Source organism: Delphinapterus leucas, chromosome 8 (genome assembly GCF_059928025.1).
Source record: "Delphinapterus leucas isolate spDelLeu-1000000601 "Yukka" chromosome 8, BTC_Dleu_Yukka2, whole genome shotgun sequence".
In the NCBI taxonomy this organism is placed as follows: domain Eukaryota; kingdom Metazoa; phylum Chordata; class Mammalia; order Artiodactyla; family Monodontidae; genus Delphinapterus; species Delphinapterus leucas.
This window is the reverse complement of record NC_143136.1, coordinates 801,585-824,683: the sequence shown is the minus strand read 5'-3', so window position 1 is coordinate 824,683 and position 23,099 is coordinate 801,585. Positions and strand designations below refer to the sequence as shown.

Below are 23,099 nucleotides of genomic sequence, written 5' to 3'. Positions count from 1 at the left end.
GGGACGGAGCCCAGCACACGTGGCACGCAGAGGGCCCGGAAAAAGCGGCAGGCCTGCGCTCAGGGCTCCCACTGCACAGGAGGCTGCAGGTGCTTTGCTCTCCCCTGGCTTGGTCACCAGCAGCTGTGAACCTCTAGGAGATTTGAAGGGCACCTCACCACCCTGGAGCAACTAACACAGCCCACCTCTGAGAAACCAGGGAGTGACACTGAACCTCTGGAAGCCCCCAGGACAGCCGACCGTACTGGCAGTGCACCCGCGCAGGAGCCCCAGGAAGGGAGGAGCTTCACCAGGACAGCCAACAGCCACCACCACCTACCCTAAGCTGGGACCGCGCGCGCGCGCGCGCGCACACACACACACACACACACACACACACACACACACACACACACTCCGCTTCACAAGCACAAGCACAGGGCTCACCGCAGGGACTCACCTGGGTTCTCTTCTCTGTCTGGGAATTTAATCTGAACGTTATAGTCCCGAGTAATCTGTTGGATTTTGGAACCTTTGGGGCCCATGACCGATCGATGGAACTTCTGGGGTATGGCGCACTCTATGGTCACCTGGGCTTCCTGTGGGGAGACAGAGCAAAAAGAAAACAACCGGCAAAGGTTAGCTGCTTAGGGTCAAATTCACATCCATCGCTTTCGTTTCCGTCCCCCTATAGCCGCTTCCCAGCATATGGACAGCCTGCGGTGCAGGGCAGGGCCAAAGGGGAGGCCTCTTTCTGAAGCGCTTCCCAAAAAGCGAACCGCCCAGGACTAGAACGTAACAACATCTCACTGCTCTGCAGACAAAGGAGGGCCCCTCCCCCACCGCACTGCAGGAGGTGCTGTTAGGTGCCATCCCTCAAGGGATGACGTTTGGAGGCTGGGCTGGTCCACAAGGAGGGTGAGGTGCTAAAGGCTGGTTCAGAAACCCCACACGTTTTCAGGGGACCTCTCCCCTTGGGAGGAGCAGGGGGCGGCCGGTCCTTGTGGGATGCCCACCCACCATCAGGCAGGAGGCTGAACACCAGGCCCCTGGCGCTGCCGAGGGAGCGTCCACCCGCCTCGGGGCCCGGAACCCTGCCGAGCCTCCCGGGCGCCCACCAGGTCCTCGATGATCTCCTGGATGCGCTTCTTGGCTGCCTCCACGCAGTCCTTGGCCCCCTTGAGGGTGACCTTGTCGCTCTGCGTGCCGGAGCGTGGGAAGCTAACCATCACGCCGCCATACTCCTCAGCGATCTCGCGCAGGACCTGGCCTCTCCGCATGACAAAGTGACGGTGGTGCTTGGGGTCCACCAGCATGTAGTCTTCAACCACGTTGTCCTGCGGCGTTGCGAGAAGGGCGCAGTGTGACCCGCCCTGCTGAGCGCGCCGGGACCCGGGGGCCCACAGCCAGGGCCCGGCCCCCACCAGGCCTCACCAGGCTCCGGATCAGGGCCTCCAGCTCCTTCTGGGCCTCCCTGACGGCGCCCTCCTTCCCTATGATGGTGATCAGGTCCTGGTCCCTGTCCTCAGCCGCCGGGAAGATGACGCGGGCCCCAGTGCTGTCACGCACCTTGCGGATGTTGCCGCCCCCTTTGCCGATGAGGAACTTGTGATACTCCGGCTTGGCACGGATGTCGACAGTGAAACTCTTGGTTTGCTGCAGAAACCAACCCCACGTTTGTTGGCCTGAGCCACCTGCCTGGGCCCTGGAGCAGGTGACGAAGAGGGCCTAGGGGATGGCGCTGTGAGGGGGAGTTCTCCTCACAGTGTCACCAACGTCCCTCCAAAGGGGGCTACTCAAACCTCAGCAAACACGTGGACAGACACCCGGACAACATGGTACTCGCATTTCCTCCCCTCCACGATCAGAGACACCAAGGTGGGGACAGCACTCAGCCTAGAGCCCCAGGCCTGCCACTGACCAGCAATGACCAAGCTTCTGCGAGCTGCTCTCTATCTCCATCTGCAAAGGGGACGTGGGCTGGGGGGACTGCACCCGCACAACAGGAAGCCCATGGCACGCCGGGAGCCTCTCCCAGGCCCGGGCACCCACACTGCTCCCGACGCCAGTGGACGGCGCCCTGTCCAGTCCTCACTCCCTGGGGCTCCAGGTGACCTACGCACCACCAGCTGCAACCTCCAACTCGGAGACGGCCAAGCCAACCAAGGCCCACATCTGACACCACAAAAGGCCCTGGCCTGGCGACCTCGCTGAGATGCCGGTTCCTCTGGCAGAAGTGCCAGGAGAATGTGAGGGGGACACACCCCCAGGCGGACAAGCCCATGCCGGGCAACCACTCTCCTTTCTCTTGTCATGAAACCCGGCCCCCAAGCTAAACGGTGAACAGCCTAAGTCTGTTATCTTTAAGTGCCGGCTTCACAAAACACCACTGAGAATCCTCAATTTTTCAGACAGACACTCGCAAATAGCAGCATTCTAAAAAAGCTAACGAGTTAGCTGAGTCCAGCCCAGCAACATGATACAGGATGATGCATCAAAACCAGGTGGGGTTCACCCCGGAAACACCAAAGTTGGTTAAACACCAAATCAATCTAATATCTACACTAAAAAAAGAAAAACCAGGTGATCATGTCAACAGATCCTACAATACATCCATTCCTGAAAAAAACGCTCAGCACACTTGGAACAGAAGGGAACTTCCTCAGCTGCATAAAGAGCGACTGCCAAAGACCCAGAGCACAGCTCACGTCCCGCACGGCGAAGGGCCGAGGGCTGCCCCCAGCCCACGCCAGGCGAGGCTGTCCGCTCACCATGGCTACTGAACAGCGCACGGGAGGCCCAAGCAACATAGTAAATAAACAAGACACACAGGCGGTACGGGGCAGAAAGAAAAAGAACTGCACGTTCACAGATGGTGTGTTTCACCTGTAAAACTCACAAGAATCCACAAAAAAAGGTGTTGTCACTGATAAGTGAGCTGTAGACCAGATGCATAAAATAAGGCCAATATGCAAAAATCAAATATGCTTCTACATGCAACAGTAACTGGAAATTGAAGTGCCAATCGTATAAAAAAGTACCATTTATAATACCACTAAAAAACAAAACAGATATAAACCGAACAAAACGTGAACAAGATCTTCATGCTAAAAACTACAAAACACCAATGAAAAATCAGAGTTTAAAAATTGAATCGATGTGGACTGGAAGATTCAAAACTGCCGAGACAACAATTCTCCCTGCTTTGATCTTCAGATCCAACATGACCCCAATCAAAATCCAAGCAGGATTTCGCTCTAGAAATTGACAAGCTGGCTCCAAAATGCATATGGAAAGGCGAAGGGTCTAGAAGAGACAGAGCAGTTTAAAAAGCACGAAGCTGAAGGCCTCCCGAGACGTCCCACAAAGCGGGCCGTCTGCTGCGGTGCTGCTGAAACGGAGCCAAGTCCACAAACAGAGCGGTACCTGGGATTTTAACAAAAGGGCAAAGGCGACTGAGTCAACAGAGAACCTTGGGACGTGACAGTCAAAAGGTTTTTATTTGAGTGGCGGTCACATGAACGTATGCTTGTCGAAACTCAGAGCTATACACTAAGATTTACTGTATGTAAATCATACTTGAGGGAAAAAGCCCCAAATAACAAGCCTAGCAGCAAATTTTCTACACTGAATTGTAGGCATCCGAGTTGGAAAGGCCCTTCAGTGGGGGCAAGAATCAGAAACATACAGGTATATATAGGTGTTTGCTAACCTGCCACACAGAGAGGGTGTGTGGAGGAGGACAGACACAGTGACCCTCCTGGGCAGTGCTCACCTTCTCCTCCGCCAGGTGCAGGAGCTGTTTCCGGGCCTTCTCCACATCCGAGGAAGGGCCCCTGATGATCACGGTGTCACTTCCCGAACCCTCCACGGGGAAGTGGATGTGGACCCCACCGCACTCCTCCATGATGGAGCGGATGAGGCGGCCCTTGGTGCCGATGAGCGAGTTGTGCAGCTTGGCAGGGATGGAGACCTCCACCTCGGCTATGTTGGCCTAAAATGACACACAGCACGAGCGAGCCAGGTTTTTGTGTGGCGGGAAAGGGCAGACATGCCGCGGAGGGAAAGCCGTGACGTCACACAAGATGTCTCCCTCAGGCGCCTGCAACAGAGGCAGGGCCGAGATGCCCGAGGACCAACCCTCCCAAGAGCCCCGTAAGCAAGGACCCTGCCTCTACTCAAGGCGGAGCACAGGGACTGGATTCACCTCCCACGTGACACAGCGACAAGACACCGGAGACAGGAAGCCGACAGGCCGAGCCTGGTCCCTGCCCCCGGCCAAGCCCCTGCATCAAGGATACAGCCCTGACCGTCCAGGGAGAGAGCAGCCCCCAGCACTGCAAGCTCACGGGCTGAACGTGCAGGGAGACCAGCCGGGCCAGGGAAAGGACCGCCACAGACCCGGGACTGAGCACCGCTGTGATCCCACACAACAAATCTAAAAAGCAAGTCCAAAAAGGAGCAAACTGTTTTAAAGTAACTTATCGAAGCTCAAAAATATTTATAGAAATGCAAAAATATCCAGCACCCACCAAAGTAAACTTCATAACATCTAGCATCCAATAAAAAGAAACAAACAAAAAAAACGGACATGCAAAGAAGTAGGAAAAAACAACCCATCACGAGGAATGAACAACGGAAAACAACCCAGAAATGACACGGAGGTTAGAGCCAGCGGGCCAAGGACACTAAAACAGGTATTTTCATCACTAGACTACACAGGTCAAAAAGCCAAAGGCAAGCTGAATGTGTCAAGCATAAAAACAAATGGCTGAAACTGAACTTGTAGAGGTGAAGACAATATATGGAAAGAGGAAAATATACTTGGTATAATCACAGATCAGACATTGCAAAAAACTAATGACCTTGAAGAGACTGTTGAAAGGAGGAAAAAAAGCACTCCTCCTCCCCAAGCAAATAAAAAGGCACTGGTGGACAGCAGGGCAAGGTCAAGCTGCCTAGCACCAGGTAATCTGAGTTTCCAGACGACAGAAAAAAACAGTGAGAAATAACGACCCAAATATTTCCAAATCTGAGGACAACTCTAACCTCACATATCCAAGAAGCTCGATGAGAGCTTCAAACTCCAAAGAAACACGAATGAAATTACACCAGGACACATCATAAGTTGCTAAAAGCTGGTGATACGATCATTAAACAGGCCAGAGGAGCAAGGATGACATCAGGTGTCTCGTCGGAAACCACGTTAAGTGAGAGACACTGAGGCAAAGCCTCGAGTGCTGAATGAAAGCCGCCAACCTGAGGATGTGGGGCTGGTGCGGATGCGAGATGGTGCAGCCACTGTGGAAGACAGTCTGGTGTTTCTTACAAAACCAAATGTTACTCTTATGATACGCTCCATCTTACTACTTACTACTAAGTAAAAGAAGCCAGTATGAAAAGGCTACATGCTATTCCAACTATTTGACATTCTGCAAAAGGCAAACTATGGGGCCAGTGAAAAGATTGGTAGTTGTCACGGTTTGGAGGGAAGGAGGGATGAACAGCTAGAGCGCAGAGGATATGTTGACATGGGTATATTTTCTTATTAAGATGCATGTAGGGTTTACGGTATGTCGACAAAACACAGTGGCGGGGGCAGGGCTGGAGGCCCACTGTTCTCAGTTCCTTACACTGCGTTTCAAGCAGCATCAAGTCACCTGAAGGCAGGCTGTGGGAAGTTGAAGATGTATATACCAAACACCCTAAAGCAACCACTAAAATAAAACAGAGGTACACCCAATAGACCAAAAAAGGAGGTTAAAAGGAATCATAAAAACGTCTAACCCTTTAAAAAAAAAAAAAAAAAAAAAAAAACGTCTAACCCAAAAGAAGGCAGAAAAGAGAACAAAGTAGATGGGACAAAGAGAAACAAACAGCAAGACAGTAGGTTTAAATCCAAGTGCTCTACGTAAAGTAATCACACTGAGGGGGCCAGGGGCTGGGGAGAGGGGAGGAAGGAACTGTTATCTGGTGGGGACAGTCTCCGTTTGGGAAGATGAAACCGTTCTGCAGGTGGCGGTGGTGACGGCTGCACAACAGTGAATGGCCGTAGTGCCGCTGAGCTGGACTGAACATTTAAAAGTGGTTAGGGTGCTGAATTTTGTTTTTCAAACTTCACAATTTTAAAAATGGAAAAATTATAGTCACATTAAAGGTAATTTAATTAACTTACTAAGTGTATGTAATAAAACTTGCCATACATACCACACAAACATATATAATTACTAATGTGATTAAAACGTAAACACTTTTATTTAAAAGGCAGAGATTGTCAGACTGAATAAAAAAGCAAGCTGCCTAAAAGAATCTCACCTTGATAAGAGAAAAAGTAGATTTCAGAGAAAAGAATATTACGAGGGTTAAAAGGAGCTCATTCTACAATGCTGCAAACTACGTACACTAGGAATGAGAAAGATGACATCACCAGAGACAGGAAAGAGATAATACGTGAACATTAAGAAAATTCTTACACTAGTTAACTTGACAACTTAGATAAAAGAGGAACCCCTTGAAAGACACAAACTACAAAGCTCACACAAGAAGGAACATGATCTCCTGTGATGAAGTGTCACCCGGTAGTGAAAAGCAGCACTGACACGTGACAACGTGGTGAATCTGGAAGGACCTGTGGTCTGAGAACAGCGAGGCCTGCGTGTGGGAGGAGGTGCCACGGTTCCCCTCACACAGTGAAGCAGGAAACTCACCCCAACCCACGGCGGCGCAGAGACCAGGGTGGATGGGGGGGCGCCAGGAGCCCAGTGGGGCAGAGGCGGGAGTGAAGGGGGACGAGGGTATTTCGGGGTAACGGTGCGCGCTATCTGGATCGCGGAGGTGACTCCAGCGGTCAAAACTTACACTGCACACTTTAAACACGTGCAGTCTCTTGCCTGTTAATTTTTCAAAAAATTGAAAAAAAAAAAAAAGTAACACCTTCAGAATGGGACGATTTCCAAGCACCTGAGTGGGACAAGCGGCAGGCATCTCTTGGTGGCCCACCCGGCCCCGCGCCCCAGGCCCCAGGCTAGAGCACCCCGCCACACAGCGTCCCGTTACCAGGTCTTTCTGGATGGACAGAATGCGGCTCCGGGCGGCCTCGCAGTTGGCTCGCTTGCCTGTGATGATGATGGTCTCCGAGTTGCTGTTCTCTGCAGGAAGGTCGATCTTGGTGTTGCTTTCTTCCCGGATCTACAAGGAGCGAGGGGACCGTGAGGGGCTGACTTCCCAGGGCTGGGCAGCAAGGCTCCCTTCTTCAGCTCTAAAGCCAGAACAGCGCAGGGCTATGGGGGCAGGGGGGGGCAGAGCCAAGATTCGGGAGACACGCCGGCCGGTCACCTTTTTAATGTTTGCACCTCCTTTCCCAATGATGTTCTTATGAAACTGTTTGAAGATCGGAACAGAAATTGAATAGCTATTTTCCACCTAAAAAACACAAAAGACGGTACAATTAACCGTCGTATTACAGATTGACTTGTCCTTCTTGTGCCTGAAGGTGGGACGGGATGACAGGATTCTGCGACCTACTTCTCTCCCCACCTGACCTCCAGAGATTTGTCACAGGAAAGGTGAGACAACTTATCCGACAACTGACCAAGCGGGCGTGCCAGTCAGCTACCGCAAAGTCCCTCCCGGGAAGAGCGGCCCGCGAGAGCGCCTGTGATCTGTTACACACGTGTTCTACAATCCAGAAGTGCCTGGACACACACCAGCTCTGTGGGTGTCATAGCCAGGAGCAGAGCTGCCTGAGGGTGGGCAGAGGCCGGGATGCCAGGCCTAGGAGAGAGCTCAAAATGCCCATGAAGGCAGCAATCCCCACCCTCCAGGGCAGAGCTGGGAAGCCCTCCCCATCACCCCTCTGAGGAGGTCAAGTCCAAGCCCCCGAGAACCCCAGGAAAGCACGGCGCACCTGCAGCCCTCCCACCAACCGCCCTCAGCACTTTCCAAACTGCCTCTTCGCATTCCAAGTTTTGAGGAAGATAACAAATCAATACGTGACTTCTCAGGCTACTTGTGTAAACCTCTCTTCTCCTTACTGGAGGGGAGAATTTCTCTGCCTAGGTACCCGAAGACCCCTCAAGAAACAAAGCAGGGACTCCCTGGTGACGCAGTGGCTAAGAATCCGCCTCCCAACGCAGGGGACACGGGTTCGAGCCCTGGTCCGGGAAGATCCCACATGCCGCGAAGCAACTAAGTCCCTGTGCCACGACTTCTGAGCCTACGCTCTAGAGCCCGCGAGCCACAGCTACTGAGCCCACGTGCTGCAACGACTGAAGCCCACGTGCCTAGAGCCCGTGCTGCGCAACAGGAGAGGCCACCGCGATGAGAAGCACGCGCACCGCAACAAAGAGTAGCCCCCCCCTCGCCGCAACCAGAGAAAGCCCGTGGGCAGTAACGAGGACCCAACACAGCCAAAAATAAGTAAATAAATAAATTTATGAAAAGAAACAAAGTAACTCTGCACAGGAAAAGGATTTCTGCTGCTCTAAATACCGTGAGGTGGGGGGGCTGCCCCAGTGCCCGAGCGTGCTCCCCGAAGCAGGGGTTCTGGGGAACACCCCCAGCCCCCTACTACCCTTGACACTGTCGCACAACAAAGGATGGAAAATGTCCCCTTACCAGATCTGCCACCATCTTCTGCATGTATTTTGTGCATTTTTCCACCTCATTCTTGGGCCCTCTAAGCTGGACAATATCGCTTTTCTGTGCTGGGTCTGGAAAGTTGATGATGACCTAGAACAAATCATCAGGAGACCAAGTTTGATTATTAGCGAGGACTGGATTCCAAAATACTGAATCAAGAATGTCTTTGGGAAACCTTTACCTCTGGGAATTTGTCCCGAATTTCACGGATCCGTTCACCCTTCTGCCCAATGATTGTGCGATGAAATCTCTGCTCAATGATTAGATCCTTGGTACGCTCGTTTTCCTAAAAATACAACTGAGCACAGTGAGGGGCGCCCAGGTGCACCCCTGCAGCACTGCCAGGCACCAGCGGCTGGCAGGGAGCACCCCTCGCAGAGCACCTGCCCTCTCCAGCAACGCCCACACTGCACGTTACTCTGGTTGTGTGTTATTCTCCTGAACAAAGCAGAACGAGAAAACAGAGTGTAGGACCCTTCACCCAGAAGTGCTACTACAGCAGCTCATCCAGCAATTCTACTTAACGGGCGGGCTGCGAGGCTTCGCCCTCTGCACAGCCCTCCTGAACACTGCGTGGCCCGGACCGCGTCCCTGTGTGGACGATTAAGGAAGAGTGGCTCAACACAGGGCGCTGAACCCGTGTGGCTCTCACCCTCCTCCAGAGGTCCTATCAAAACGTGGGAAGTACAAGAAAACGAGCAGAGCTGGAACACAGAGACAAACACTAACAGCCAAGCAGACACTTCAAACAATTCTGGGAGGTTCTGGATCAGACTGGCATCAGGGTGAGAGAGAAACAAGGGTTCAGCAACCCAGTACCAGGATAAGGCACCCCAGAGCAAGGATATATCTGTCTGCATTTGACTCAGAAAACCAAGAAACATGTGTGAGGGCTGGTGGCTTAGTCTCTGGGATGGGGAACAAGGCACCACCCCCACGCTGGCTGTGCTAACCACACAGCTGTGCTTCTTGACCTTGGCTGCACACGAGAATCACCTCCAGAGAAGTCATCACTGCAGCTGGGACTCTGGGGTCTGGCCAAGGCTGAGCACCCAGAGCCCTAGCACCTCCCTAGCACTACATGGGGCCCTGGGGATGGGGAGGAATGAAGGAAACTCGGTACCAGCAAGTCACACCCGCACCGGCCACCCTCTAGGACGGCACAGGAGGAAGGTGCTGCCACACAGCCCCAGCCCCAGCCGCGGGCTCACCATGCGGGAGGCGAGCTCCAGCAGCTCGCGCTTGGCCTGCTGCACGCCCTGCGGGTCCCCCTCGATGCGGATCAGGTTGCTCTTCTCGCTGTCGGGAGGGATGCGCACAGACACCTTGTACTGGTCTTTGATTCTGTTTACTGAAGAACACAAAAGGACACGCGCAACTGGATGCAGAATCTACCTTGCGCCACCAATGACTCACAACGCGGCAGGACAGGGCTAGAGCCCTCCCCAAAGTTAACCACTCATCCCGTAAGCAAAAACTCCACAGCAAGACCTTCCATGTTCTATAAGGAGCCAGGTATGGACCACATGCTGGCACCTCCCTGAGAACTTCCAGTGTCCTACGGCGAGGGCCACTCGGTGCCTGAGATACAGCTGGTCTGGGCATGGCCAGGGCATTTCTAATGTGGAGACAGACAACTACTGTTCAAGTAAAAAAAAATTACTCTCAAGAATATAATAAAAATAAGAAGCCATTAAAATCCAGAAGCTCCCACATTACCTGAAGATAAAAGCACCCCCATCGACCACCTTGGAGCCCATGGAGGCCATGCTGTCTAAGGAGACTCCATTGTCAGCTCAGCTCCAGCCTGAGCACTTCACTGTCTTTGCAAAACCAGTGGAGTTGCTGACAACCCTCCTCCTGTCACCTTCTCTAGACAGAGATCCAGGATCCCACACCCTGGGGAAGCCTCATCACCAGGAAATGGGGTCGGCATTTTGCCCACCATGTAGTAAAGGGGAACCAAGCTCCTTAGAGGGTCGCCAAGGAGGGATCTGAGCAAACACGGACACAGCCATGAGCCGACCCGCTCTGGGGCTGCTGTTCCAGGGCGGAACCACATGGGACAAGAGCCAAGGACACAGAAGCTGGGCGGCAGATTTTAGATGAAAGAAAACGAAGGTGAGGAACTGAACCAGAAGAAAATGGAACAGACACAATTCTCTGAACAATGCAAAGTGGCTCTGCACTTCCCAGGGAGCAGAAACCAGAAATTAACATCAGAACTGCACTTCCTTACATTTTCTGTTCGAGAAAACACTGCAGTTCAACAAAACAAAGAACAAAATCAAATTTATGGTGTGTGCAAACTTACAGCTCAAGCAGCACTGACTGGTGTCACTCCCTGTGGGCGTTTGCCCGTTGTTTAAAAAGCTCCAGAACTCACAACTGACACCAACTAAAGCAGCAGCAACTAACTAGCTTACATTTACTCTGAACAAAGAATGGACTGCACAGGGCAAAACCCAACAGGGCAGGCACACGGAGGCGTCCTACCTACACTGGCGGGGGGTGCCCGCTACCTCACCTCCACCAAAGGTCACACACAGGGGACAGAGCTGTTCTCAGGACTGGTGAGCACCGTGAGGCCTAGAACGGCACTGAAGTTAAACTGAGCAAAGCAGTGGATTTCAAAACACATCCGACATCCGCGGATTCAAGCAGAGCGCTCACTCGGCACGTTCCAACTTGAGCCGGTTCAGTCCGCGGCTAAGCCTGGGCGGGCCAGCCCAGCAGGGGCGTGGTCAGGGGCGCACGTGAGGATGGCGGATGGCAGACCCCACTCCAGCAGGTCTGGCTGAACTGTGAGGACACGGCCCCCTGCATGCCTTCTCGACCAGGCTCATCACGTTCACCTCTAGGCCCATCAGCTCCAGGCCAACCTCGGCCCTGGGGGAGGCCCCAGCTAGGAGTCTAGGCCGCCCCCCCGCTGGCGCTCTGCTGAGGACGCCCCGCCTGCCCTCCACGTGCCGCCCCCACTCACTGTTGGCCCCGCTCTTCCCGATGAGGTGTCTGTGGAACTTGTGGTCGATGTTGATCTCCACGTAGTCCATCCGGTTAATCTGCGGGAGAAGCACAGAGCAGGACACTGGAGACCAGAGTCCAGGACCTGGGCCCAGATCCGCAGACACACAGCCAGAACCAAGGCCCGGGAGCTGGCAGTGGCCGCCCTCTCTTCCCACTCAGCTTCAGGGTCTGCGGCAGGATCGTCCTCTTCCCACTCAGCTTCAGGGTCTGCGGCAGGATCGTCCTGCAGGCACCCTCGCAAGACCCTCCTCCACAGTAAGGTTTCGCCTACCCACAGCTCTCCCGGACTTCGGCCAGATTCCAGCTGTTTCAGAACTCGCCACTTGCCGACTGGGCCCCCCTCCCGCGCCTCCAGGGCCCCCACGTGAGGTCTGACTGGCAAGTGACAGGATTACGCCCTATGCCCACTCGGCCAGCACCCGGGGCACCTTACCAAGTCCTTGACCATGGCTTCGATCTGTTCCTGGGCCACGTTTACATCCTCTGTGGGGCCTTCCAGGGTGATCCTGTCCTCGCCCTCTGTGAACTCGATGTGGACCTACCGCACCAAAACAAGAGTCAGCCCACCGGGATGGCACGGCCACAGCAACCTCCTATGCGAGCCTGGGCTGCTCTCCCGGGGCAGCAGCCGATCCACAGACACCAGGAAAAGTTGGAAAGGAGGTCTGGGGATGACCATGGTTTTGGTATTAAACACTGTGTGGGAACCGCAAAGGCCTCCCCACTGTGCGCCACCAAAACCACTGGCATGAAGCACGTCAACACCTCACTGCTCAGGCCCCCCCGGTGTGCGAGGGGGGGTGAGACAGACGACAACGGGGGTGAAATAACGCACGGGGAGGGCAACCCGGGAGGCCGGCGCCACGGAGCCAGCCCCACTGTGGGAACCAGGACTCTGAACAGAACAGGAACGAAATACGACGCACGCGTTCTCTGCCAAGGTTACTGGACCTACTGCCGCCCGAAGGACAGAGACGCGGAGGGCAGAAAGGCCCACAAACTCCACCTCCACACGAACCGTATACAAGTTCTGCTCCACGAAATTCTCAGATGTAACTACTCACAGGTTACGACACCGTAACAACTAAATGGGGTATTTCTTGAGATATTCAATAAACTTAGCAATACACTCTTCCCCTGGTTACAAAGACCCAAAGACGTGACACAGGTATTTGAAAAAACGTATTCTGCTCACCCCTGGCTAACCACGGAGCAGCTGACTGTCACCCACAACAACTGATCTTTAAAACGGGTGCCCCGGTCTTCAAAGGCACCCCCACCCCCACAGGACAAAAGTAATGTCAGCAATGGGATGACGAAGATCAACTCAACACAGCAGACAACGATTCCTTACCTTTGGCATCTGCTGAGTGATTTTGGCCAGGTTCTGCCCTTTCTTGCCAATGATGAAACGGTGAAGCCAGGAAGGAGCAGAGACGGAGGAGACCGTAAAACTGTTGGCCTAGGAAAACCAGGAAACAAACCCGTGGGTCTGCAGAGTCCAGGTTTTGTGAACACCAAGCCAGGTGGCTCACCAGGGCTCAGAGACAGGTGAGTGCTGCCCTCCCCTGACACGGTCCCAGGAAACGCTCATCGGAGTCTCCCCACAGCGAGCAGTTACCTTGGCATAGACTTCAGTCAACGCCTGCCCCAGCTTTTCAGGCTCGCCTCGGAGGATCACAGTCTCTGAGGTGCTGTCTGAAGGAGGGATCTCCACAGAGACTCCAGTTCTTTCCAGGATCTCCTGCAGGGAATTGCCCTTGGGCCCGATGACATACTTGTGCTGGGATTTCCTCACCTCCACCGCGATGGTCGTGGTCCTCTTTTTCTAAGTAAGAGCGCCGTGAGGGTGTCAAGAGGGAAGGTCCGGGAGCAGGACACGGGGCCCCGACTACAGCAAGTGAGCCCCGAATAGTGAAGACGATGACCCAGAAACTCCACTAATCAAGGACTGGGCTTTCTCCTCAAAAGAATTACTGCAGAATTTAAGTCAAGCCCAGAGTAATCACTGCAACTAGCTAGGAAGAAACAAAAACACCCCGTCCTCTCCCCAAATAAAGGAGAGGCCTCAAAGCCCACCGACTCAGGCTAACAGCTCACCCAAAGGCCTGATCAGCTCTGAGCGGCACGTGCGCAGGGGCACACAGGGCAGGGGGAGCTCGGGTGGGAATCTGTGGGGACAGCCGCCCAGCAGAGCCTGGCCCACTGCCTCACAGCTACGGGGAGGCGCGGGCGCCCCCTTCTAACTGTGGCGACTGGAGCTGTCCAGGCCTCGAAGGCTACAGGGCAGGGCTGGGCTGCTCTCTGCCCCACTCCTGACTGCTACCTTCTCCTCGTAAACCTTCCTGACGCGAGCCACAGCCTGAGCCAGTTGCTCCTTCTCCCCCGTGAAGACGATCTCGGTCCGGTTGACGCTGGGCGGGGGTATGTTGATGCGTGTCCCGGTCTCCTGCATGATCTCGCTGACCAGCCGATTGTACGGCCCCGCGATGAAGGGGTGGAACGCCTTCTCTACTTCCAGCCTCTCCACAGCACGTTTGTCCTGAGAGGGAAGGACGGAAACCATGAGGGCACAGATCTGGGCCTCCCGGCGGTTGGGGCAAGGCCACCACACACACCAGGCCCGTGGCTGGCCACACCTGCTCGGCGGAGATGAGCAGGACCTCGTGGCGAGCTTTCTCGATGCCCTCTTTGGTGCCGGTGATCCTGATCTGATTGCTGGCGTCATCTGGGCGTGGGATCTGGATTTTGGTTGCAGTTTTTAGCTCCAAGTCTTGCAGTTTCTCTCCATTTTTGCCAATAACAAAGCGATGGTGTTCTTTGGGAATGGCAACAGTTGCTGAGGCCTGCGGCAGGAAAAGAACCAAAAAAACAAAAACATTTGCAGGTTCCGCAAAAGCACGTTTTCCCACGACATTCTCCCTGGTTGGAACGCCACCTCCGCCTACTCTCACCTTGCCAGCCCCAACCCGTCCTTCAGAACAGTCTCGGGTTAAACATGGCCTGCGTGGGGAAGCAGGACCAAGCCCCAGGCTTGAATGAGTTCAAACGTGACACAGACCCATGGTCCTGCGTCACCCCTTCAGCCATCACGATTATTCCTTCAGTGTCTTCTCAGCCCAGCTCTAAGCCATCACGAGGACAGGAATACTCAAGAATGGTACGTGCTTGCTTCCTAGCTCAGTGATTCCTCACACCACGCTAGGACACAGCAGGAACGCAGGCACAGACTGACTAACCAGATGAATTGTTGTCTTTGGAGCACTATATGCTCTTGTCTTCAGACATAAGCCCTATATGTAGGAAAAAACTCTTCTTGCTATCTCTTTTACAACCAGTTAAAATAGACAACCCATTTGAGGAAAGAAAACGACAATAATCCAAATCCTCAAACTGCCAGAAATTAAGTAACTTTCTGAAGTCACAGGAAAATCTGGGAGGAAGACAGAGGTTTCCAGTCTTCCTAGATCTATAAACAGTCATCAACCAAGAGGACGTCGAAAAAAAGAAAAGGGCCAAGTGTTAAGGTTCCCACCACTAGTGCAGCAGGAAGTCACAGACCGGCCAGCTTCCCTCCTTCCCCAAAGGACACAGCTTCACAGCCAACTTTTCAACACTCACAACAGAAATGTTAAATCACGGAGGCAATGAAAAAGGTCCTCACTTCCCAACTAGCACAGAAAGTAAGACCAGTGGCTTATAAATTATGAGCAAATGAGGTTTATTCTAAAAATGGTTCAATATTAGGAAATCCACTTCTATAAATCATCATATTGTTAGATCTAAGGAGAAAAATCAAATGATCATCTCTATAAAATCAAAATCCTTTCATGATAAAAATTTGCAAGAAAACAGAAATCAGTGGATGTATATTTTTTTAACATGACCAAATATACATGCACCCTCAGCCCTAGAGCTGTATTTGGCAGGAAAGCTTTGCTCATTAAGGCCGTGCACTGTCCACAGCCACTGCCAACCTCCACCGGAGTATTTCCCACGAAGGAGACACGAGAAAGCAGAGCTGACACGAGGCTGGAGAGGAAGAAGCACATGACTGCACACAGGGGAACCCTGGGGAAAACCATACTTTACCCAACTCTTACTGTCCATAAGAGGAAGAAAAAATTAGGATCCGGACTCAGCAGCTTTAACTCATACTGACAACACATGGTTAGAAGATGCGAAAGGCGGACCACTCATCTCAGCAGCTGGACCCAAAACACAGCAGGTGGAACGTGCGTCCCACAAGGCAGAGCACAGCTCTCGGTGATCTAACACCGCTCGGAGCAAAAAGCTGATGATCAAGCTTGAAGGGTAGAACAAAAGGGAATAGAATGGACAGGAAATCCTGAAAGAGAACAGTACAGGAGTGGTGGCAGTAACTGGACTAGATATTAAAATATAAAACCATTACCAATAAAACAGAGAACGTGAGCACACGGAGAGAAAGACCAACTCAAAATCTAGGAACAGACCCAAGTTAGCACGAAAATTTAGGACGTGATAAGAACTGCCACTCAAATCACTGCGGGGAAACTCTTTTAAAACTGGTGTCGATGACTTGATAGCTATATGGGGAAGGATGTTTCTGGATCTGTCTGTGGCACCATTCACACTAAATTCCAAACAGATCAGGACTTGAAATATAAGAACACCTTTACAAGCACCAGAGAAAATAAGAATAAACTTTCCTACGACCCAAAGTAAAAAGAAACTTTCCTAACAACAACTCTAAAAAACAAAAGATTAACGAATTTTGACTACATAAGAATGAAACTTTCACACAGCAAAACATACCAAGATCAAAACCCAGGTGGCAAACTGGGAACTGTATCTGTAACGTGTTGCTGATGCAGGGTTTGAAGAGCCCCACTGTGTCGAGCAGGATGGAAACCTTTACCTGGACAGCAAAGGGCAGGAGACCAGTGCACAGGGGAAACGCAGATTAAAAGTATACGCAACTATCTTTCAGAGTCCAGAAAGTCCCAGTATCTGACGGCCCTGGCAAGGCTCTGAGAAAGCCAACGGGAGGACAAATGCACAGCACCTCAGGGGAGGGATCTGGCTGTGATGGCAAAATTACAGATGCAGATACCCTCTGACCCAGCCATCTCACTTCTAGGAAATCTCTCCCGAGATAACTGTGTAAAACAGGAAATAGCAGGTGCACAAGGTGTTTAACTGTGACATGATTTGTTAAGAGCAAAAGTCTGGAAGCCACCCAAGGGCCCATCAAGAGGAATGCCCGAAATCACAGCACACCCACAGAGCACTGTGCAGCTGTATAAAGAAACGAGGAAAGCCACTGCCTGCCCTGATGCAGACTGCTCCAGGATGCAGTGCAGGAAGAAACAAGGTGCAGAGCACAGTTCACAGCAAGTGAACCTTTTGCTTCTATTCTCAAACCAAACAATGGAAGAATACCCCAAAGACCAAGAATGGTCACCCAGCAGGGGAGAAAGGGGCCAAGAGGACCTCATAGGGCTCTGACTTTGCAATCATGGAATATTTAAGTACTTTTTAAAAACTGAAAATAAACTAAAAACAAACGAACCTAACTATATATCAAGATGATAGCATAACCTCAATAGAGAGAGAATTACTTCAATGATTTTAAAACCCCACGATCTTTCACCTTAATTAGAAGCATGTGTTTGAACTCATGCAACTTCCCACCATAAACATCCAGAACTCTTGGACCAACAACTGATTTCAGGTCTGTGGAAGGAGATGGCTAAGGTCAGTCTGTGTTACAAATAAGGAAGTGGTTCAAGGTGAACAGTTATGTCAGAAGGTGTAGGGTGCCTCCCTGAAGGAGCTCCCATGGGCCAGAGACAAGGCAATTTCTGCATAAAGAACTAGTCAACACACCAGAAGTTCATGATGACACTGAGAAGACCCATGGACCCAAGATGCCAGAGTGCCAATGTGGTCTAAAAACTAAGGGGAAAAGGATCAATCTTTTAAAAAAATAAATTTATTTATTTAATAAATTTATTTTTGGCTGCACTGGGTCTTCGTTGCTGTGTGCGGGCTTTCTCTAGTTGCAGCGAGCAGGGGCTACTCTTCGTTGCGGTGCGTGGGCTTCTCACTGTGGTGGCTTCTCTTGTTGTGGAACATGGGCTCTAGGTGCGTGGGCTTCAGCAGCTGTGGCACGTGGGCTCAGGAGTGGTTCCGGGGCTCTAGAGCACAGGCTCAGTAGCTGTGGCGCACTGGCTTAGTTGCTCCGTGACATGCGGGATCTTCCCAGACCAGGGCTCGAACCCACATCCCCTGCATTGGCAGGCGGATTCTTAACCACTGTGCCACAAGGGAAGCCCAGGATCAATGATTTATCCTGCACGTCCCACCCGGAAGTTCTTCATCAGAATACCAACTAATTCAGGAGGAGGGAGAGACTAGAAAGCCATCACTTGCAACCCCGAATGAACTCAGGCAGCGACCAGCAGTGGTTGATAGAACTATTAAGCAAAAGATTGGTCAGGAACTTTACCATGGATGGATTTGCTGAAGACACCCGAGTCTACGGATCAATCCTGGAATCAACACCAAGTACAGAAGCACTACCCACACGTTTTCTTGCCAAACATACAAGCTGAACATGAAAGCAATCGAGAGCCCCTAGATCTACCCTCCGATTTACAGGAATAACGATGGACGGTGGAACGAGCCAAACACCTGCTTGTCCCTCGAGAACAAATCAACAGCATTAAGGAGAGGAGAGGAAGGCGCTGCTGAGGAATGAACGAGCGGGAGTGGGCAAGTCTCATCCAGACACAGGAAAAATCCAACAGGAAGGACGCCTTTGAGATGATGAGGGAAGACCATACACAGACTGGGTTGATGTGGGTATATTAAGAAGTTAACTTTATTAACTTTAATAAGTGAGTTAACAGGATGTGGTTATATTTATGGGAGCCCACCGGGCTGTGCTCCCCTCCCCACTAAGCCCCCTGGGGCCCCTCTTGCGTCAGCTCCCCATCTTTGAACCACCACATCTAGAGCCAGCTCTCCCAAAAGCTCAGAGACTCAGCAACAGGTGGGAAGAACTCTCATTCCCACCTAAACCCATCTAAAGACCTGTCATACTACATTTTAATACAATCCTCTGCATTTATCTTGGTCTTTAAGTGATGCCACTTAGGGAGAAATGCATCACTGATTTACTCATTTATTACAATGGTTCCCAAATAAATTCCAAGTAACTGGTATCAGACTGCTAAGAACTATGGAATTCGTGATCTCCCAAGCCCGGGGCCTGGAAGTGTGTATTTAACAAGGCACGTACTCACTGACCCTCAGAGCCTGAAGTGGGAACTGCTGATCTACACATGCATGTCCTCACTCCACCAACTGGGCAAGCTCAGTTGCGTGTCTGAAGCTCTGGGACGCCCCTCTAACTTTCAGTTCATTCACCGGAAGAGCAGAAATGGGAGGTGCCCTAGTTCTATCACTGAGTTAGTGGTTTCACACTAAAAGTGCCAGGAGGCTCTGAATATTGCTGGCCTGCCCGCAAGCTCTATGGCCCTGCCCACTGGTGGCAAGAGTCGGGTCTGAGCCGTGTCCGCAGTGCCTGGAGTGCCCCTTCTGGGGAGGACCAGCCGGGGAACACCCACCTGAGTCTGCAGTCTAGCAACAATGTCCTTCCGGGCTTTCATGACAGCATCCAGCTTCCCTGAAACCATGATGGACAGGCCCTGGTCTTTGGCAAGAGACAGCTCCAGGTGAGCGCCAGTCCTCTGCATGATCTCAAGGCAGATTTTTGCTTGTTCACCTTCTCCAAACTGGTTCATGTCCTTGTATTTCCTCTCCTCCAGGGGTACATGGAACACCTGCTCAGAAAAGGTCAAAAAGGTAAGGTTAAGAGACCAAGAAGAGAAGACAGGAGTGTCCAGAAACCGAACGTACAAAGTAAAGAACGTGAGTTTGTTCATTCACTAAGTATCACCCCTGCCTACTGCTCTAAGGCCCCAGAGGGCAGTTAAGAGACAAGCAGAAAGCGCCTAAGGGCAGGAGACTGTGAAGAAGTCCTAGTGAAGAAGACACCCCCTGCTCCCCCCCAACCAAGTACAAATGAAGGCAAGGGGCATCACATAACAGTAATGAGCAAGGTCAGTGAAGGAAACAAACTGGGAGGGGAGAAGGACCTGGCTGGCTATGCTGGGAGGGGCCAGAGCAGAGGAGCGGGAAGGGAGGAGAGCTTCACAAAGGGGGCGGGGAGCATCTAGCACAGTGGGGGTCCACGAGGTAGGAGGGGAAGTGCTGGTCCCTCAGCCCACCCTGTGGGTGAGATGAGAAGACAACGGAGAGTGTGAAGGAGGACACATTCTGACTGAGGACGCGGGCTGGGCAGAGGCAAGGGTGGAAGCAGGGAACCAACAGGACTGTGGTTCAGGGCCTGAGTCACTATGTAGAACTTGGTGCATTTACAACATCAGGAGGTTGGGGGAACCAGACTACAGCCGGCGATGAGTCCTGGGCTTAGGGGGACTTCTCAGTGCGTGGGTGGTAGTCGACAACCATGACCCAACATCGACACACAGAGAGAGCACTGAGCCTGCCAACACCCCAGCTCCAGGGAGCAGAGACAGGCTAGTGGAGTCCCAAAAAGTCAAGAGGAGAAAACTGATTCAAGACAGTGGGACAGCTGCTGACACTGGTGACACAGAAGCCAAGGGCAGTTCCAGCAGCTGGAGCACAGACTGGACTGCAGTGGACTGAAAACATATGGGACCATCCATTCTGGGTGCTGGGGTGCAGGGCAGCTGTGCTTCCCTAGAGCTCTGGGGGGTGGGGAGACCGACTTAATCCAAAGGCCTCCTCTCATGTCCAAAGCACTCTCACATCTGCACGTTCAAAAACCCTCCCGGGAATTCCCTGGCAGTCCAGTGGTTAGGGTCCCACGCCTTCACCACCGAAGCCCCGGGTTTGATCCCCAGTCAGGCAACTAGGATCCAGAAAGCAGTGCGGCACAGCCGAAAGAAAACAAAAACAAAAACAAAAAAACCTCCCATCAGACACCACTGCTTCCTACTTGGAGGGGCAGGTGAAAAAAGAATGGACTCTCTACCTGAGTGATGACGGAAGCCTTGATGGGCCGGATCTTGTTATTCCAGACGCCAGCAGGTTCCTGGGCATTTTCCAAGCAAGCTGCTTTCTCAGGGAGTGGGGGGAAGGCATCCTTGTAGGTTGGAGGGTCGCTCTCCTCCTCTGAATTTAAAGTGGCAACTGGACCGGCCAACATAGATTAAGAGGAAGCACACCACTTTCAGTGTTAGATGGAAAAACCACGAGGAGGGTTTTAACGTCAAGAAGAGAGAGCACTGACTGCTGACAGTTGACACTGACAACCCCCCACCTCTTCCCTCGGTCACAGGCAAGGGGCCCCGCCGCTCCGCAGGCCCAGCGCCCTCAAGTTCAGCCTGTCAACTGGAAGGGCCAGACTCTGATCCGGATGGCGCCCCTGCCCTGCGCACAGCCTCCCCTGTGAGCCTCAGCTCAGACGTCAGATGCCCCACTGCTCCCCTAATGGGGTGAGCTCCTTGATGGAAGGCCTTGACACAGACTTTTCGGCCCTGAAGAGTCTCCCAATCCTGTATTCAAAAACAATCACGACCACGGACAATGCCTGGCACATAGCCAGCTCTTAAATTTGCAGAACAAAATGCTGCTGCTGCCCAGCACTGCCAGCGAGAACCCACCCCCCCCGAGGTAAATTGCAGCTGATTTCCCACTGTAATGTACCATGTTGAAAGCATCGCGGGACCTGCCATCTCTGCCCCCCGCACCCCCAACGCAGGGAGCACAGGAGGAAATCAGGTCCCGGTGACCCCCTGCTCCACCCTCCACAGTGCCCCGACCGTTCACCACAGCTCCATGGAAGCAGGAGCGTGACTGTTTGGGTCACCCTAGGGTCCGGGGCTGAACACAGTATTCGGCAATGGCAGGGCCCAATAAAAACTACTGTGAACAGAGGTGCACGCAGAGCAGAGGGATGACCTTTGGAAAAGGACAGGCCCATGTCCGACTCCAGGGTCACGACTCTAGCCGTGCTATCCTGGATGCCAAGACAGACTCCGTGTGACGAGCTGTCCCAGTCTGCCAGTGCCCGCTCTCCTCCCCTAAACACGGGGGCGCAGACCCCACAGGGCTGTTGGGTCGTGTGGAAGCCCCAGGCAGCAGGCACTGAGAACCCAAGCGAACGGCAGTGTCTAGGTCTCCACTGCCGAGAGACAAGCCACTGAAACGTGGCGAGTGTGACGGATGAAACGCACTTGTAATTTTAATTAATTTAAACTTAAGAACTGATATTCAATTTAGTTATCGGAAAACTTTAAAGAATGTTTGGAACGACAAAGGGTAGAACAAGCTACTCTTTCAGCTACAAATTTTATAAAATCTAACTACAGATGAAGGGCTTTGGATGGAAACAGCATTCAAGTCAAGTTGTGCTGCAGTCATACACACACATCAGACTCTGAAGGGAAAGACAAGACTGTGAAGTATGAGCTAGAGACGCCGAAGCGACCGTCCTGCAGATGCCGCAGCTCGTGTACTGTCCCTCCTGGGCAGCACTGGTCCCCACTGGGGCTGGCTGCCTGGGCCAGTGCAGCGCCCGAGTCCCACCTTCATCCTCACAGCTATCTCCCGACAGAGCTCTGGGATGCTTCCCATCCCAGAGTCCAGTTCAACACAACTGGGCAATAGCGATTTTGGAGAAGAATCCTAATAATCACAAAGGCCAAATTCACTGGCTTTCCAGAAAGTTGTCCACATTTTAAATCTTACTGTAGGCGATCCATCCACCACTCCTGGCCAATTTCACCCCTCACACGAGGGTAGTGCAAAACGGAGCACACAACACTGGTGGGTCCTGGCCCACCCCACAAGCACAGGGCTGAAAGGCACCTCTGCAGAGGCCACAGGCTCTCATGAGGATCGGAAAGAGCCGTGTCTTACGGTCAACAAGAACAGTGGGGAAGGGGCCGTCACCTTTGATTTGTTGCGGAACCAGTCCACTTCGGTGTTCAGCAAAGCTCTCTTGGGTCAGAACGGCGACGGAGCTCATGGTTGATCTCAGGAGTCCACACGATCCGGGTGAGCCACTGAAGCAGGGGGGTGAGTCAGAGAGGCAAGTCCAGCACAGACAGCTTGCAGCTACCTGATCCGTTCAGCTGAGAGTTTAAGCCAAGGGTTCACTCTGCTTCACCAGCAAGCAACACCTTATCTTCCTCACTTACAACTGCTGACATAAGGTGATTCCCAAACTCTCACCAAGTGATGAAAAGGAGAAACTCAAGGGGGGGGGCACCCTGGAAAACCTCCCCCCTGTTGCCCATAACAGAGCAGATGTAGGCTCCAGCTGAGAGGTTCAGGACCAGGACGCCCAGGGGCCACCCCTCTCTCCACCCACAGAGCCCCAATGGAACCCAACACATGTCTGACCCAGCCCC

The 23,099-nt window shown here is 52.6% G+C and overlaps 1 protein-coding gene across 3 annotated transcripts in view; it reads right to left on the bottom strand.

The window, feature by feature from the left end:
* Positions 1–23,099, bottom strand: part of HDLBP (high density lipoprotein binding protein) — a 66,771-nt gene that overhangs the window by 7,128 nt on the left and 36,544 nt on the right. Inside the window, exons 3-20 of one of the 3 annotated variants that reach the window (XM_022568197.3) lie at positions 22,639–22,751; positions 20,717–20,874; positions 19,263–19,478; positions 14,286–14,492; positions 13,973–14,188; positions 13,268–13,474; positions 13,001–13,108; positions 12,080–12,184; positions 11,603–11,681; positions 9,831–9,970; positions 8,801–8,905; positions 8,596–8,709; positions 7,315–7,401; positions 7,036–7,167; positions 3,755–3,973; positions 1,414–1,635; positions 1,098–1,316; positions 440–578 (exon numbers count right to left, since the gene is read on the bottom strand). In XM_022568197.3, coding sequence (XP_022423905.1) covers positions 440–578; positions 1,098–1,316; positions 1,414–1,635; positions 3,755–3,973; positions 7,036–7,167; positions 7,315–7,401; positions 8,596–8,709; positions 8,801–8,905; positions 9,831–9,970; positions 11,603–11,681; positions 12,080–12,184; positions 13,001–13,108; positions 13,268–13,474; positions 13,973–14,188; positions 14,286–14,492; positions 19,263–19,478; positions 20,717–20,874; positions 22,639–22,714 — 2,749 coding nt within the window. In that variant the 5' untranslated portion in view covers positions 22,715–22,751. The remainder of the gene's footprint in view (positions 1–439; positions 579–1,097; positions 1,317–1,413; positions 1,636–3,754; positions 3,974–7,035; positions 7,168–7,314; positions 7,402–8,595; positions 8,710–8,800; positions 8,906–9,830; positions 9,971–11,602; positions 11,682–12,079; positions 12,185–13,000; positions 13,109–13,267; positions 13,475–13,972; positions 14,189–14,285; positions 14,493–19,262; positions 19,479–20,716; positions 20,875–22,638; positions 22,752–23,099) is intronic. The other 2 variants (XM_089916088.1, XM_089916089.1) reach the window with 2 other exon arrangements.